The sequence below is a fragment of the Eleutherodactylus coqui genome, chromosome 2 (genome assembly GCF_035609145.1).
Source record: "Eleutherodactylus coqui strain aEleCoq1 chromosome 2, aEleCoq1.hap1, whole genome shotgun sequence".
Classification (NCBI taxonomy): domain Eukaryota; kingdom Metazoa; phylum Chordata; class Amphibia; order Anura; family Eleutherodactylidae; genus Eleutherodactylus; species Eleutherodactylus coqui.
In genome coordinates, this window is record NC_089838.1 from 184,557,732 (window position 1) to 184,576,219 (window position 18,488).

At 42.0% G+C, this 18,488-nt stretch overlaps 1 protein-coding gene across 4 annotated transcripts in view; it reads left to right on the top strand.

Moving 5' to 3' along the window:
- FRMD4A (FERM domain containing 4A) overlaps positions 1–18,488 on the top strand; it is a 386,584-nt gene that overhangs the window by 225,489 nt on the left and 142,607 nt on the right. For all 4 annotated transcript variants that reach the window (XM_066592026.1, XM_066592028.1, XM_066592025.1 and 1 more), the window contains exon 4: positions 16,364–16,456. In XM_066592026.1, coding sequence (XP_066448123.1) covers positions 16,364–16,456 — 93 coding nt within the window. The remainder of the gene's footprint in view (positions 1–16,363; positions 16,457–18,488) is intronic.

Sequence of the window (18,488 nt, forward strand, 5' to 3'; positions counted from 1 at the left end):
CACTGCAGTTCGGAATTCCCTCGTTCGGCATAAATCCTCGGTATTACTTAAAATGCCTAAATAGAGGCACCTGTCATGTTTTAGCAGCATTGGCCTCTGCTTAACTCTCTCCCCCTCCCTTTTTATTCAGCTCTCATAGGAGTCTATGGGAGCCACCAGCATATATCAGTCGAAAGATAGGGCAAGACGCAACATGCGTTTCGACTCTTAGGCCAGGCTCACATGAGTGTATCTCGCAGTGTGCAGGCTGTGAGATATACGCACACAGCACGCAGCCAGTATGAAATGACACCCGCCATGTACTATCTTAGCATGTATCTACGCGTAATATGTACCAAGATAGAACATGCTGCGATTTTTCTTGCGCACGTAATTTACGCAATTCATGGGACCTATGAAATATTTGTATAGCGTATTACACAAGCAAAACCCGCATACAGAATATGCTATTACCATACGCTCATGTGAGACCGCCCTTAACCTGTTTTTTTAGTTAACATAAAAGAAGTACCAGACTAAAGATCATAATATAAATTCAGCACCAAAATCAAGGTGATGACATAAATACAGCCCCAGAACCAAGATCATGACACAAATGCAGCACTAGAATCAAGCTTGATACAAACATACAACACCAGAACCAAACTTATAACATAAATACAATAGCAGAACCAAGGTTATAACAAATACAGTCCCAGAATCAAACTGATAACATAAATCCAACCTTAAAGCTATACATCACAGAAAGGGACATATAAAACAAACAATCACTGAAAACGGCAATATACTTACTGATTCAGGAGGACAAACGTGCACCATCTCAGCATGCAGGCAGCCAAATGCCAAATGAGGGAGCCAATTACACCTATGCTGGACACCGATGAGATAGCCACTCACACAACCCCCTAATATAGAGGGGGGTGGCTGCTTGGTGTACACTCCTTCACAGAGTGGATACAAAGTGTCAGACCATTCTGATACATGTAGTGCACGATGCATATCAGCAACCTATTAATGACACCCTTATAGTTCGGCGGGTTGCCCTGCACCTCAATAAGTAGACCACACTGGCACTGCCACCCAGGGCTCCCCGACAGCTGTAATTAGCTCTCTTATTTGGCAGTTTGCTACCTGCATGTTGAGGTGGTGCACATGTTTGCCCTCCTGAGTCAGTAAGTATATGGCATCAACTTTAAAGCTAAGCTCAAAACATAAACATAGCACTACAACCAAACTCATAAGACTCAGATGGCCGTAATTCGCTGCGCGCCGCTTATGTGAGACATACAGAAGCACGCCGCACGTAGCACAGCAGAAGTATAGCGCAAATACACGCCCCGCCCACCGTCGGCTGCGTCATATGACGTTGCCGGCGGGTCATGTGACACGGCCGGCGCATCATGCGCGCCAGAACGTCATGCGGGACTTCAAGCAGCGGATCCGGAGGTGAGTATGGGGTCTTTGGGGATGCGCCGTGACGGACTCCGCTGCGGTATTCCGCTTGCGGAGCCTGTCCTGGCCATGTGCATAAGGCCTAAATGTGATGGTTTAGAGGTTTTTTTGTTAATGCATCAGCTCTATATAATCTGTACACCCCTCCATACTGTACTTACATTTTAGGAGCAGCATTGGCTCTTTAGAATGATGCTGCCCGGTATTTCTAGCAGCAGACTCTCTATATATCAGCTCTTCTCCTCCGGCCGCTTGCAGTAAAGGCAAAAGTGCTGACGGTCACAGTGACCACTCACAAGTGCCAGACCAGCAAGCGACAGACTGGCTAATGGCTTCTGGTCTATGTTCGATACTTTGCAATGCTTCATTCTCTTATTGCAAAGCATTGCACAGGCAGGTTCAATCTAAAACAGCCACATGATAGTAAAGAAGGCGATTGCAACCAAAACTTGCAGCCATAAGTCAAAACAGTTACTATGGGACAAGCCAGAGATCACATCCCCCCCTTCCTTCCCCAGCCCCTAGTCGAGCCCACCCCTGTCTGCTTAGGATTTAATATACTTGGCTGTTGGAATTTACTCAGCCGCCAAATTCAATGTTTTATCTGTTTACTGGAAGTTGAATACCAGTAAATAGCATTTTATCACTCATGTATCAACACTAGCAAATTATTTAGAGATCCCAATTTCCATCATGATGCTTCAGATAGTGTTTTCATCTGGATGTACTCTAATAATGAAATGCAGAAAAGCCATTGATGTTGTCTTAAATTTAGTTCTTCATGTTGTTTTGTAGAGAAATGCCTCCAGGTGCATTATTTTTTTTTAATTTAAATTTAAAATTGCCTGTCTTGTCATATTTTATGGCTGTTGTGCCTCAAGTCTCCTTTTGTTCATAATGGTGGAGAAATTTGCATTGCTTGCTCCCGTGATACCTTTTGGCAGTCTTATAGTCTATACCAGTGTTTCCCAACTCCAATCCTCATGGAGACCCAACAGGTCATGTTTTCAGGATATCCTATAGTAAGAACACCTGTGGCAATGTCTGAGGCACCGACAATAATTACATCACCTGTGCAATACTGAGAAGATCCAGAACACATGACCTGTGGGGGTCCCTGAGGACTGGAGTTGGGAAACACTGGTCTGTACTATAGTGTCTTCACTCTTTGTACTAATCCAAGGCAAGCATAGAGGTCTAACTCTGAGAGTTGGACTGTTTGCACATGACATTTTGTGAAAGTAGCGCTATTTCCATCATGGTATCCGTTCCCAGGCAGTATTCTGTATTGAGGATAGAAACAGGACAGAACCTGCACTGGTTACACAAAACAAATACGGCACATCATAATATATTCATTGTGTGTGGAAGTAGTATCTTTGACTCTATGCCTTTTAATTCCTAAAAGATATTTAGAGGGATACAACATACCTGTGTAGCTGGGAAAGCCCTATCTTATACCTAGCTCAGGCTGACACTTCAAAACATTCCTACTATGGCCTTGCACACACACCTGCTTACATGAGCTTTTGGGACCTGTGGGTTACCCTGGGTAAATGCAGCCCGCATTCTTTAAGTAATGCAGATTATTCTGACCTGTCCTATAACACTTGTGGCTAGAAAATGTCTCATTGGACAATTTAGTAGAAGCATCATGTAGCATCATCCATAGTTTTTAAGTTCACTACAGGCAAAGACGGGAAAATCACCAACGGAAGGGTGCTGATGAGGTTATCTGTCAACCTCTGGGGCTGCTGAACATCGACTTACCCTGCCTAAGATTGATTTGCCACATACCATGGATTCTAAGTGTAATATTGTTTTGCTTTTCCGTATCTTGCTTATACTCTATTTGTATATCCTGTTTGTATTGTTTTATCTTACATGTCTCACGTGGAGATATCGTTCTTGATATCTTGGATTAATTTTTATATCTCGCAGATATATATATTCTTATCACTTTAGGTAAATTTGATTAATATTTGGCGAGTGTGAATCCATTTATTCTTGACGTGGAACTCACAATAAAGCGGCCATCTACCTAGAATATCAGATGATTTAGAAGCATGGCTAATACTCAACCAAATTTTATTTCCTCTACCACTGTACATGCAGAGACAAAAAGAGGAGAAAGGAGGAGAGAACAGGAAGCATACTCATATGCGTGTATGCCTGCTCAGTGACCAGATGACCAAAGTCCGTTGTCCTTGGTCCCCAAGGGCACGGAAATAGACGCATGGTGTGGATTTTAGATCCACAGCATGTCCATTTATGCCATGGATTGTCACCTTTTACAATGCATATGGTGGAATCCACAGCAAATATGCAGCAAGATACACTAGAAACTATCTGTCACACATGCAGGTTTTTCTGCTGATGTGCAGCAAAATCCACAGTGGAACATTTATACGTGTCAACATACTCTAAGGAGGTGAACTGGGGATGAATGTAGGCTGCTTAGTAAATATTTACTTCCACTTTAACTTCAAATTTTAAGGTGGTTTGATGCAAAGTGTTTTGTTTTTTTTAAATGCCACTGCAGTTTTCGATGCAGTTTTTTCAGTCAAAACCAGATGTTTATCTACCTAAAAGTATAAAGTATAAGTTCTTTCTTTATAGTTAACTACAAAAACTCCAACTTCTAGTTTCCAGCTGCAATAGGAAGAGGAGGGGGCTTCCACACACTTGCCCTTTTTTCTTTTTTAATTCTTTATTTATAAATTTTCCATTTTTCCAGAACAACAAGTTAAATCACTGTTAGGTAATGCAAAGAAAATGACAACCTGCAACCCAAACAGTGGTACAAAATTCCCCAATTAGATTAAGACAAAGTGCTAAACCTTAAAGCATGTACAATAAACCCCTGGAGGTGGGCCCATTCAGGTACCACCTATGGTATTGCAAATGTGAACTGAAATTATGCTTGATCCCGAATTATGCAACCCCTGTGAAGAGGGAAGAAGACCCTCATCAAAGATCAAGCCCCGACCTATTCCTCCCCACTCTTCTACCCAATCCCCATCCACCCCATGTACCCTCTATATTCCTCTATTCTCGTGATAGTGACGGAGAACCTCCTAATTTTAAACAGCTGACTGTGGTGTAACATCAGCACAGCGTAAAATGGAAAAACAAACCATAGGAAAGGAGAAAAAAAAAGGGAAGAAGAGGAAAGAAAAAACGGAAATCAAAATCTAAAAAGGAACAGAATAGAAGGGGGGGAAAGAGTACATCCTAATGCGTAGTCTTGCATTTGTCCCCGTATTATTTGGCAGGACCTTGGCGTACTGCAGCATCCCTTTCTGAACTGTACTAAGGGCTTAAAGGAGATGTCCCGAGGCAGCAAGTGGGTCTATACACTTCTGTATGGCCATAATAATGCACTTTGTAATGTACATTGTGCATTAATTATGAGCCATACAGAAGTTATAAAAAGTTTTATACTTACCTGCTCCGTTGCTAGCGTCCTCGTCTCCATGGTGCCGACTAATTTTTGGCCTCCGATGGCCAAATTAGCCGCGCTTGCGCAGTCCGGGTCTTCAGCTTTCTTCTATGGAGCCGCTCGTGCCAGAGAGCGGCTCCGTGTAGCTCCGCCCCGTCACGTGCCGATTCCAGCCAATCAGGAGGCTGGAATCGGCAGTGGACCGCACAGAAGAGCTGCGGTCCACGAAGGTAGAAGATCCCGGCGGCCATCTTCAGCGGTAAGTATTGAAGTCACCGGACCGCCGGGATTCAGGTAAGCGCTGTGCGGGTGGTTTTTTTAACCCCTGCATCGGGGTTGTCTCGCGCCGAACGGGGGGGGGGTTTAAAAAAAAAAAAACCCGTTTCGGCGCGGGACATCTCCTTTAATTCCGCTCTCTAGTGCTCTTATGAGTTGTATATGTTACGAAAAAAGATTCCAAAGAATCCTGGAATTCGATCCAATAAAACCAGGTTTTCTGAAACTTATCTTGTGTACCTTTTACTGAAGCTGTCAAATCCTCCATCTCCATTATCTCTTCACTTGGGCTTTTTTAATGCTGTGTTAAAAAATGGGACTTTCTGATGTTAAAAACCCATTGCACAAAAATGCATGCCTTTTTTGCACAAAATTAAGGACTTCTTCTTTCTTAATCCATGCTTGTTAATTATTCAAAAAGTGGGCATGGCTTATCTGGAGGGGGTGTAGACCCCTGCTACCTGGCAACCTTATGATAATTTACAAAGGCAACTGGCATAAATGATAGCGCCAATGTATGCCAGTTCACAGCTGGTGTAGATTTAATTTTCAAGTATACAAACAAGCAAAAGATATGCTAAATTTATTATGAGGTTTGCTGCTCTTAATAAATTAGGTGCATCTTCCCTCCGGCACATTTTATATGAAGACATATCTTGAAATATGTGGGCTGGGATGTGCAGTTATTTTGTGATTCCTTTTTATCATAAGTAAATTAAGGAAAAGTTGTTCATCATGTTGGCGCACTGCACGCTTCTACAGTACGTGGGTTTAGGAGTATTTCTTCTTTGCACATTATTCCTGCACAGTTTTAATATGCGACAACAGTGAATTACAGTGAATATAATAAGGTTATTTGATATCAACAGAAAGCATGGTTTCACACAAAGGTTCTTGTGGCAGTTCTTCAGGCCGTTTTTTGTGTCAATGCCAAAAGTGGATTCAAAGGTTAGGCCCAATGTTCACGGGTGGATTTTTCCTGCAGAATCCAGAGTGGGCTTTCCGCTCCGGATTCTGCAGCAATAAGCCTCCATGAAATGCTATGGTAAGTCAATGGAAGCCGTCTGACCTGCAGACGGGCCATGGATTCCGCGAGAAAGCAGGAGTTGAAAAAACCCTCTACTGAGAGTGTACACAGGCGCGCCAGACAGCGCTTCCACACACATACGCAGAAGAGAAAAAAAGGAGAAAAAAAAAGGTAAGCAGTGTCCTTGGCTGCGGGCATGGTCGGATTCCGCCGGTGGCTCCCGCATGCAGAATCCGACCCGCTCGTGTTCATGAAACCTTATGGGAGATAAAATGGAAGGACTTCTACTTTACCTTGCTGCTGGATCCATCTCTGCTTTGACCCAAAAAACAACATGAAAAACAGTCAAAAAAACTGATACGAAAACCCAAGTTTTCTTGAGCCAAAACCAGAGTTAGATTTAAAAGGAGTGAGAACTATAAAGAAAGGACTTATACTTTATACTTTTAGGTAGATCAACATCTGATTTTGACTGAAAAAACTGCATCGAAAACTGCAGTGGCATTTTTCCAAAAAAACACTTTGCGTCAAACCACCTTAAAATTTGAAGTTAAAATGGAAGTAAATCTTTACTGAGCAGCCTACATTCATCCCCAGTTCACCTCCTTAGAGTATGTTGACGTGTATAAATGTTTCACTGTGGATTTTGCTGCACATCAACAGAAAAACCTGCATGTGTGACAGATAGTTTCTAGTGTATCTTGCTGCATATTTGCTGTGGATTCCACCATATGCATTGTAAAAGGTGAAAATCCATGGCATAAATGGACATGCTGTGGCTTTAAAATCCACACCACGTGTCTATTTCCATGCTTGTTTTTTTGCAGCATATGCATAAGATTTGTCAAAATTTCACCCACTTTTCTCTTATTGAACTATGCTGAAGATTTTCAGTCTGCAAATCTGAAAGGGAGTTCCAGAGCATATCCGCTCTGTGTAATCATACCCTTACAGTAACACTTGACTGAAACAGCCAATTGGTTTTAGAAGTCCCATAATTCAAAGTGTAATATAGATTCATTTGTATCTTTAACATTCGACTGTCCACCAGTTGATTCCCTTGAAAATCACCAAGAAAACTGAAGGACACTTACTATTCACATGCTTTTCGGAGTTCCTTTTCCTATTTCTCTGCAGTCAACTGTAAGAAAATCAGAAGAATACGTTCCAATTGTACATATGCTTACATCAAGCCATGTGCAAAATGTAAGTGACCATGCGAGAAGTGGGCAGTATGGTAGGACAATAGAGATGTAGAACTCGAATTCAAGGTGACCTTTGAACCCGTAGAACCCGAATTCAAGTTGACCTTTGTTAAAAATTCCTCAGGCAAAAGTTTGTTTCTGCTTTCAAACTGGAAGTAAGTTCATAAAACCCCCTAAAACAAGTACTGAACACTTTCTAAGAGGGTGGTGATGGTTCACCAGATGTGGCTCAGTGGTTAGCACTGCTGCCTTGCCGTGCTGAGGTCCTAGATTCAAATCTCATCCTGTCACCAACCATCGGTTATTAAAAACATTCCTGTCAGTAGTTGATCAGGACAAGGCGCAGCGGTTCAGATGATTCTACCTATTCTGCAGTGGAACAACATATGTCATAATTTAATTGGTAGGAAATATCCAAAGTGGATTATCAATAGGGCAAAAAATATTGTGAAAAATGTTTACAGAAAACATTTATTACACAATGGAAGAAATAAAAATGGAAGATGCAAACAGTAAGGGGTTTTAGCTTTCTCTATGATATATAGTATACAGTTTGATTAAATTGCCAAAATAATTAAGGGACAATTGCCAATTTGATCTACGAATCCTTAATGTCCAATTTGTGTCCCGATGAGCTCCAAACACGAGGTCTGTGTAATCACCCAGTCTGTTTCTTGCTTAGGCCTCTTTCACACAGGCGATGTGCTTTTCTTCCGGCTAAGGCCTCATGTCCACGGGGAAAATAAGAATTTAAATCCGCAGCGGATTTTAACTCTTCTCCCGCGCGCGGATCCGCACCCCATAGGGATGCATTGACCACCCGCGGGTAGATAAATACCCGCGGATCGTCAATAAAAGTGATTTTAAAAAAAATGGAGCATGAAAAAATCTGGACCATGCTCCATTTTCATGCGGGTCTCCCTCGGGGACGGCTCCCGCGGGCTTCTATTGAAGCCTATGGAAGCCGTCCGGATCCGCGGGAGACCTAAAATAGGAATTTAAAAGAATTTACTCACCCGCAGCGGGCCAGGAAGGTCTTCTCTTCCTCACGGCCGCATCTCCCTTGGCTCGGCGGATGTGCCCGGCGCATGCGCGCGGCACGTCGACGACGTGCCGGCGACGTGCCGCCGGCGTGAGGAATTCATCCGCCGGCCGAAAAAGAAGATCCGGCTGTGAGGAAGAGCAGCGCTTCCCCGCCCGCTACGGATAGGTAAATTCTTATAAATTCTTATTTTCAGCGCTCATGTCCGCGGGGCAGGAGGGACCCGCTGCAGATTCTACATGTAGAATCCGTAGCGGGCCCGATTTTCCCCGTGGACATGAGGCCTAATAAGAATTGCATGAATGAGAAAAAGCCGTAACCAAGTCGCGGCTAAAATTTGCGTTTTCTCGCCCATTCATGCAGCTGCATGCAACGTATATACGCCGCAGCCTGGAATTTCTTTTGTTGGAAGAAATGCTCAGCATGGCTTCTATTAAGTAAATAGAGCCAGCTGACATAGTTTAGCAGTGCTAGCCACTAATAACCTCTCTCCCCCTCCTTTTGCTGACAGCTCCCATAGAAGCCTATGGCTGAAAAATAAGGTGTATCTTCTTTCTCAAAGCATTGGTTAGCACTGCTGCATTCAAGTCTCAGCAAGGGTAACATCTCCATGAAGTTTTTTAAAGTAAATATAAATGTTGTTCTCAGTCAGATATGAATCTAGGCCTTCAGCACTAAAAGCCAACAGTGACAACTCCTGAGCCGCCACACTTTTTTCTTTCTCCTGTGGAGAAGGAGAAACACAAAGACAACTTACAAATACAACACAACACAGATGTTGTCCTAAGTCAACATTTCAAAATGAGACTCTAGTGCTGCAAGGCAAAAGTGCTAACTAGAGATGAGCGAGCGTACTTGCTAAAGGCCGCCCCCCGCCGGCACCCGAATCTTTTGAGACAAGCGGGCAGGTACTCGCAAAAGGCAATACTAGCTCGAGTATTTGCCCTTAGCGAGTACACTCGCCCATCTCTAGTGCTAACCTCTAAGTCATTACACTTCCTTTTTCTCCTCCTTCTTCATTTTGCTGCTCCTTCCTCCTCCTCTAAAGAAGGAGGAGGAGAATAAGAAAGTAAAGAAGGAGGAAATGAAGGAGAATGAGAAAGAGAAGAATGAGGAAATAATATTCTCCTCCTCACTGTTGCCTTGTAGCACTGGAGTCTTCTGTTCAAATCTGACAGCATCTATATTTTGTTTGCATGTTCTCTAGGTGTTTCCTCTCCTTGTTCTTCTCCTCCGCTGGAGTAGGAAAAAGAAGTGTGGTAGCTCAGATGACAGCGCCGTTGCCTTGTAGTTCTGGAGTCCTAGGTTAAAATCTGACTAAGGACAACATCTGCATGGAGTTTATGAAGTCCATGCAGATATTGTCCTTGGTGAGATTTGAACCTAGAACGCCAGCACTACAAGGCAGCAATGCTAACTACTGGGCCATATCCATTGAACCACCACCATTGTGTCAGGGATGTTATAAAGTGTTCAGTTTTTGTTTTTATGAACTTTAGGTTTCAAATTAATTCGGACCAAACCAAATTTTGATGAAATTCGCCGAACAGAACTTTTCAAAAGTTCACTTATTTCTATAGGGCACCATGAGACTCATAGGAACACTGAAAAACTTTATAGCTTCCATAGTTGACATGGGAGAAACCATATATAAAGCAACTTGTTCTTGTGCTTCACTAGGCACAGGTTAATAGGAGAGTATCAAAAATAAAACCATTGTGCAAAAAGCTCTTATGATGTGTTGGCTACAGATTAGGCAAGGTTCACATCCACAATTTGTTTTTCCATTGTTGTTTCATCATAGGGACACTAAAGGTCCATTTAGACACAATGATTATCACTCAAAAGCCATCTCTTCAGCAATAATTGTTGTGTGCCTTTACAGCGCAAGTTGATCGCTCAAACATTGAGCGATCACTTTGCGCTCCGAGCAGGGTATACAGAAGACAAGCAGGGCTACTTGTCTTCTGCATCCAGCTGTTCTCTGTTCAGAGCGCCCGGCTGTTATACAGCCAAGCGCTCCGAGCGGGATATGCAGAACACAGCTGAACCGTCCTGTTCTTCATACCCTGGCTGTTCACAGGGCGCTCAGCTGGTGTACAGCTGTGCGCAACGTATGGAGTATGAAGAACACGCCGTGTTCTTCATTCCCCGGCTGTGTTGAGGGAGCAGGATAGAGCTGAAACAATAGTGTTGCTGAAAGACATCGTCCAGTGACGGCTTAACGAAAACTGCACAATGTAAAACAGAACGCTGGAACCATCCCATGACAGAAACAAGCAGCACCGGATGGGTTCCATTAACTATAATGGAGTCAGCCCGGCTTCCATCATGTTTTGCAGCATTTTCCCAGATTACATACGAGCATAGTCTAGCTTTTGGACAGTTAAGTTGGTTTTGTAAAGAGGAACCAGGAACCTCTACAGTGCCCACATGTGCAAAGCTATGCAAGAGACCTATCCAAACAGGCTCAAAGATTGCCAATGCCATATAGTGACCTACAGGGGGTGAATAGTTATGTGGAATAATTTTAATGAAGGCAGATTGCTCCATAGATCTTTATTTTTATTGACCAGCGTCTGGAAGCCTTATTAAATTAACTATGATTCATTGTTGTAACACAATAAAGCTGGAAAAAGTCCAAGGTTTGAATACTTTTTCTTGGCACTACTTGAATGTCCATATAAATGCAGTGTATTATTATTCATATCTTTATGCCTTGTGGTATTGTGCCCTTTCTTCTAAAGCCTACTGTATGCTAGGAGGCAAATCAATACGTTGATTTCAAGCATGGGTTAGTGGGTGAGAAATCTATTACATGATATCGTACATGCCCTCTACAGTGGCATACAACATTGAACACTTCCCTGAAGTACAAATTGCATTTGACAGTGTCCTCTATACACATAACGAGATTTAATAGGGCTGTGTACACAAACAACTGTGGGGAATGTAGCTTATTTCTATGTGGCTAAAAAGTGAATATTATGATGCCTCTTAAGCCTCATTCAGAAACGGCAGTAGAGGTCATGTACTTCTATTTACTTGAAGAAGCAAGAAGTTCCTCTAAGAAATATTCTAACATTTTTTTAATTTTTTGCTAAATTTAAAGTTTTCTTAAAATCCATTCTTTACATACAAGGTTACTATAAAATAGACACTTTCCAAAAGATCTAAAACCAAAACTGTTAAATGGGTAGAGACTAGAGATGAGCAAGCGTACTCGCTAAGGTAAACTACTCGAGCGAGTAGTGCCTTATTCGAGTACCTGCCCGCTCGTCTCTAAAGATTCGGGTGCCGGCGGGGAGGAACGGGGGGGGGGGGGGGGGAGATCTCACTCTCTCCTCCCCTCCGTTCCTCCCTGCTCACTCCCGCAACTCACCGCTCACCCGCGCCGGCACCCGAATCTTTAGAGATGAGCGGGCAGGTACTCGAATAAGGCACTACTCGCTTGAGTAGTTTGCCTTAGCGAGTACGCTCACTCATCTCTAGTAGAGACAGTATATGCATAGTAGTATAAAGTTGGGATGACCGTTTTTTCAACTGCAGCTTTTCATGATATTGGCATCACATGAACATCTATCGGGCAAGAAATTTCAGAACACTGGTCGTTTATGCAAAGGGAAAAGTTCTGGGAGACACCTGTAACAGGGGAACAAGCAGACTGTCTTTGTTAAGAGGCTCACATATAGAACATTTGTAACATAGTCATGCAAACTGAAAGGGCTTGTACCAACATCATGTTACCCTCTATCCACAGGATAGGGGATAACTTGCTGATCGGTGGAGATCTTACTGCTGAGACCCTGCCGATCTTAAAAATTGGGGTCCTATGTCCCGCCCTGCCTATCACTGCAGAGTTGCTTCTTTCCCGAAATGGCCAATTCTTGTGATATTGTATTGTAAATTTGTGATTTGGTCATTTTAAATGCTATTTCTAACTGCACATGGCTAAAGATTCATATACCCATTGTAATTGACCATCAATATTTTATTCTTTTTGGATAACCCTGTTGGCGCATGTATCATTTTGTAGAGAATGATTCCTTGTTTTTAGTGTTGTTACATGTAAGGGCTCATTCACACGAGCGTATTTGAATTGCGTACTACATGCGATGTTCGTGTGTATAATACACGTGAATCATGGCAATACATAGATTTTCGCTGTTCCATACACACTTGCGTATGCTCATTACGTGAAAAAGAAAGCATGTTCTATTTCACCGCATATTATGCACAATAGAGGCTTATTGTTCTCTATGGGTGTGTGCAAAAACACCGGACATGCGCAATTGCATTGTGTTTTTGCAATGTTGCTAAGCAACAGATCAGGAAATTTTGAAAAAATTAAACCAGGAAGACTGCGTATAATAGCGTGTTCGTGATACACTCATGTGCTGTCCAAGATGTCTGCTATATGCCGCAATACAATACACTGGGTTACATTGCGGCAAACAGCGTGTGTGAATGAGCGATGTTTTCCCACACGGCACCGCGATGTGATGCTATGTGGCAAACAAATCGTGGCATGTTCTATCAGGCTGCATGATCTCGCATCGCAGCACTCATTGTTTTTAATGGGGCCGGCGGGAGCCTCGCGAGAAAATCTTTGCGATCTGGTGAAATTAGGCTGGGTTCTCACAGGGTGGATTCTCGGTGGAAATCTCGCGGTTTGGCCGCAGCGAAAAACCGTGAGATTTCCACCGGGAGAACCGCTGCTGCAAAACTCGCGGTGGCTTTGAAGCGGCCCGGCCGCTCGCTCTTCCGCTGTAGCCGGCACTCCTATAGAGGAGAGCGCGGCTGCAGCGTAAAAAAAAATAAACATGCTGCGGCCGGCAAATCCGTGCCGCAGTAGCGGCTTCTGCCGGCTTAGCCGCAGCGGATTTGCCATCCCGTGTGGACGAGATTTCTGAGAAATCTCGTCCACATGGCTGGCTAATCCTGGGATTAGCGACCGCATGCGGATTTGCCGTGGCAAAATTCCGCACGGAATTTCCACGGCAAATCCACCCCGTGTGAACCCAGCCTTAGACTACTAGTTGCCCTGATATGTGTGATGGTTACTGACGTTCTGCATACCACCAGCACTTTGCTCTTTCAGGAATTGTGTTTGTGTACAGTGAGACACGGACAGCACGGCTGTCACACTGCGACATGATTGTGACCGTTTACCATGCTGGAATGCCCTTTTAGAGCAATGAGTAGAATGATGATGATTATCCGTTCAGTCACAACCGATCATCGGTCACTTTATGGATCAACGTTCCCCACGCATTTGTCTTTCACCGTATCTTTCACTTCCGCGATGAGTAGAATATAAAGAGTTAAAATAAGAATGGTAAAAATGATGATGGTGTAAAATTACAGAGAGTTGCCCCAGAGCCATGAACACTGATGATTTCACTGCCTGTTCATTTGTCATCCCCTTATATATCAATGGAAGCCATACATGTGGCATTGACAATAGTGACAATGGTCATAAATTCTGATTCCCTTTAAATGTGAAATGAACTGCTCTGAAAGACAAAAGTCAGAGACATGAGGTCAGGCCGCTGAGTCCAGGCACTGAGAGATTCCAGTCAATGGCAAATTTATAGATTCACTACATAAAGACCATATTACATGTTCAACCATTACAGTACTAATCAGCTAAATCTTGTTTTGTCTCCAATTTAAGCTAATTTACAGAAATCTGAGTATCTGGAGTTCAGCGCTTATTAATTTAGCCATGCATGATGGTTATGTTTCAGCATTATGTACTGGCGCAGGTCTGTGTAAAAGAAAGAATTAAAGGAACAATCTATTTTGTTATTCACTTAAGCCTTTGCTGGAAAGTAATAACTAGGTATCGTGTGTCTAATATGGCATATAAATTGTCTGCTATCATATACTTTCTCATGTCATTACAATGCAACATCAAAAATCATTTGTTGTCAGCAGCACATCTCCCCGTGTAAACAGCGATGTGCTGTCAACAGCAAGGAAACTGCATGCGCCCAAATGATCGCACTGATGATTGTTTGGGCTCATACAGTATTGGCGATTGCTCTATGTAAATAGCGGTGAGTGAGCGCTGACCAACTTGCAAAAATCTTGATGGGCACATGTTTCTGTAAAAAACCTCGAATTGATAGACTTATTAAGTATGCGCCAAACATCAGAATATATTCTCACACACGCAAACACTTTTATCCACACATACACACACAACATACTTTATAGGGCCATTTCACACTAGCGTTTTTGCTTTCAGCCTAGTTGTTCTGTGGTGAGAGCAGCTAAACGGAGAGGAAACACGTAAGTTTTCCTGCCCTTAGAAATGTATTGAAACTCAGGACGTTCAATTTCAACCCATTTGTCAATTTTTCATCACCATTCTGTTTTTCCAAATTAGAGCAAAAGCGCTGTCAATCACTAAGATGGCCATCTATTGGACTTGCTCAGAATGAGCAGAGATGTAATTGAACGAGTTATAATGAAAGTTTTCCCATAAAACTATATATCAATCTGCTCAGCTCCTCCTACTCTATAACATTCTGGCTGCAGTTTGGATAGCATAATCAAGCTGACAGACTCCCGTTAAGTGCCCCAAGTCACTGCCGTCTTCCTTGCACATAGAAGATATAAGGGAAGGTAGAAAAAAGTAGCAGCCAAGGCTCACGGGTGGGCATAATTATTGGAGTAGCTATGTAGTGTTCTCTGCACCTTGCTAAACGTTATTTAATTGGAGTGCAACTGAACTTTGGGCACAGAGAAAAGGGTTTTCTCTCACTTAAGTGCCCCACCCTAGCAAAAGGCCACCCTAGGCACATGCATTCAGGTACTTAGTGGTAAATACAGCCCTGGTCAGATGTCTGAGGCATATGTTCTGTATGAATCACCATTGGTGGATGCCTGAATCCCCTCCATCCTTTGGTGTGCGGACGCCTGAACTATGTCCTGTTTGCTGTGACTGGTGTAGCTGTAGACTCCTATCTGTTATGAGCCTTTTCCTAGCCCTTTTAGCATTAGGTCTTTCCCTATCTTCTATCTAGGGACAGTCTAGGTTCCCTAGTTTGGAGATGTGGGGCCATCCTTATCAGGACAATCACCCTGCCAATGTTGGTTAGAGATAGCATTCCTGTTCCTGTCTTTTGGTGTATCCCTTGTTTTAATGTTGTTATATATGTAGATGTTGGTGTATTATGGACATTATCACATTTTGGTTTGATGTCTGCTTGACATTCATGAAGGGCATTGTAGTTGTGCTCTGCACAAATGTAACGCTGAGGCTACACGACTGCCTGGCTCTCATGACACTTCTACTAAGGTCCCCATACTCATTAGACTAAAGTTGATGGAAATGAACAGTTTCAACCAAAATAATCATTTACCAGATGGAATTCAGAAATGAACAATTATTTAGCAGACTACGGTAGTAGCAGACTTAGATTATCACTGGAGCAGTCAGCCATGTTTGAAATTACCATCCAATAGGCAGGCATAAGACCTTTTTTTATGAATTTGTCCTTTAAATTATTCCTAGAAAGATTGTCCTTCATCCAGTGTCATTGAAAATATATGACCAGTTTGAATGACTGCAATGGCCAAAATCCACTAAAATTGCGAAACAGTTATTCAACAGATGATCATTTGTTCAATGGTTGTTCAACAATCAACATACTTCACCTTTGAAGAACCACGTACATCTGACTCTTCATATTCAAATATGTGTGGATGTTGTATTTGGTTATTAGAATCTACATGTCACCATCTACAGAGTCTCTATAATAGTCTTAGGCGTTGTTCATTTTAATAGACACTTAGGAGCCTCTTTAAATTTCTTCTTGTCTCGAATATACTTGCATGCATTTTGTAATTTATGTATTTCCTTCAGTCTAATGTATCAACACAAAATAATCTGAAATTGTTTTTTATAGGGGACATCTGAACTGGTTACAGTTGGATCGAAGAGTACTTGAACATGACTTTCCCAAAAAGTCTGGTCCAGTTGTCTTATACTTTTGTGTCAGGTATGTTCTTGTCATTATGTTACTTTGCATGTTTAAATATTCACATAAAGTCCAATTAATATGCTGTTAACCTTATATGTATCTCCAATGTTCTTCAATTACAACTAGGTGATATTTGGATAGATCTTTTGGGGTCACATATATTTGATTGGTTCTTACACAAGAACACATGGCTATACTCCATGGTTATGGTAGAGTCTGAAGAATAATATGTGCTATTAGTAGAGTGCTGTCATTAGCACCAAAAATATGTTCAAGACAACTAATAATTTTAGTATCAAGGCAGCAGGTGGAGAAAAAGACTCAGGTCAGTTGTAAGATCAGCAATTTCAGGATACACAGGGTGTCAATCTTGGTCAGAATTTACATGGACTGAGGTCACCGGACAAGGCACACAAACTCAAGAAGCAAGATGCATTGTGATGATGCATGTAAATAGGGTGAATCTTGAATTAGAATGTAACTGTAACTACAAAAAACTTTTCACATGTCATAAGAACATGTCAAACGTTTGCATCGGTGGAGATCCAGGTGCTTAGACTTGACTGATCACTAGAACGAAGCAACAGAGGCACTCAACCACACACTGTCTGCTTACTAGCCGAAGGCGGGCCCATAAACTTCCTGTTGAGCCCGTCTTCAGCTAGTGAGAAGAGACAGCACTCAGATTTATGCTGGTTCTGCTTCATTCTAGCAATCAGTGCAGGCCCTCATCAATCTAAACATTTGATGTCCCTTTGACATGCCAAAAGTCTTTTGAAAGTACAGTTACACATTAATTTACTGAGTGGAACAAAGTATTAGTGCTCATGCATTACTCAGGATCCTGCCTAACTATGCTTGGTGCATAAAACAGTGTTATAGCTCCGATTTATAGAAATTGCTAGCATATGAACAGGTAAGTCTTATGCTCCCCCTTCAGTCCCATGCAGTTGCAGAAGGATACAGGAAGATCATAGTACTGGTGTCCAAGCTAGAAAAATGGCTTTGCACCATGATGCAATTAAAACGACTCAGGCTACCTGTATCAAGAAATAAAATGCTGTGATATTTCTATAATTGCTTAGAAAATGTAAGCAATTGATTTAATTGGTTCCAATGGATATAGTTACCTGCGGAACAATGTTCATGACTCCTGCCTGAACAATCATTTTAGATTTATTTTAATTTTATTCTGAACCTCTGAGCTTTTTTCAGAATTGCTAACATTCATGACATTACTTTCAAAATGATTTCTATTAAAGCCATTTTGCCTTTATTTTACTATTTGCCCTTATTCACGACAATAATAGGATAGTTGTAAGGTTTGGTATGGCTGGCTTTGAAGGAACAAGGTTTTAGCTTTCATTGTGTTCTCTTCCTCTTACAATTATTTTGCCAACATACCAGTCACTCCCAGTCTCCGGTGATGAAGTCATTGGAAATAACATGGATATTTTGGGCCAAAAATGTGAGTAAGGAGATGGAAAGGTATAAAGAAAAAGAAAGAAAAATATTAGTGATGTCAGATTACTTGGTACAAACCAGGTCTATTATCTTGACATCTGGAGTTTTTGCTCTTAATTAAAAGGTTTGGGAATTCCAATGAAAGCATTACTGTTGTGAGATCAGGAATAACATGTGTTGAGTTATGTGCATCTCTTCTCTATCCGGATGTGCTGTTATGGGACCAATGAGGTGTAATGGTCAACAGCAGGGGCTATTGGAACCGTTGAAGAAACTGGATTTTTAAGTGATCCCAATGGGAGAAGAGCTGTGGGCACATAATTAACCTTTTTGCAGCAGAGGCTTTAGCAATATAAAGACCCTGGAGATATAAAGGTTACCTGTGATACTTTAAGAAAGCAACTATTTTTAAAAAATGTTTCTATTAAAATGTTACACACTTATTTTATGTAGCAATGAAATAACAGTATGCACTGTAGTGTCATAAATATGTACAATATATGCATGGTGTTGCCTCATTAACCAAAATCCAGAATATTCAGTGTTGAAAAGAATCCTTAGTATTTGTAAGACACACAAAGACAAA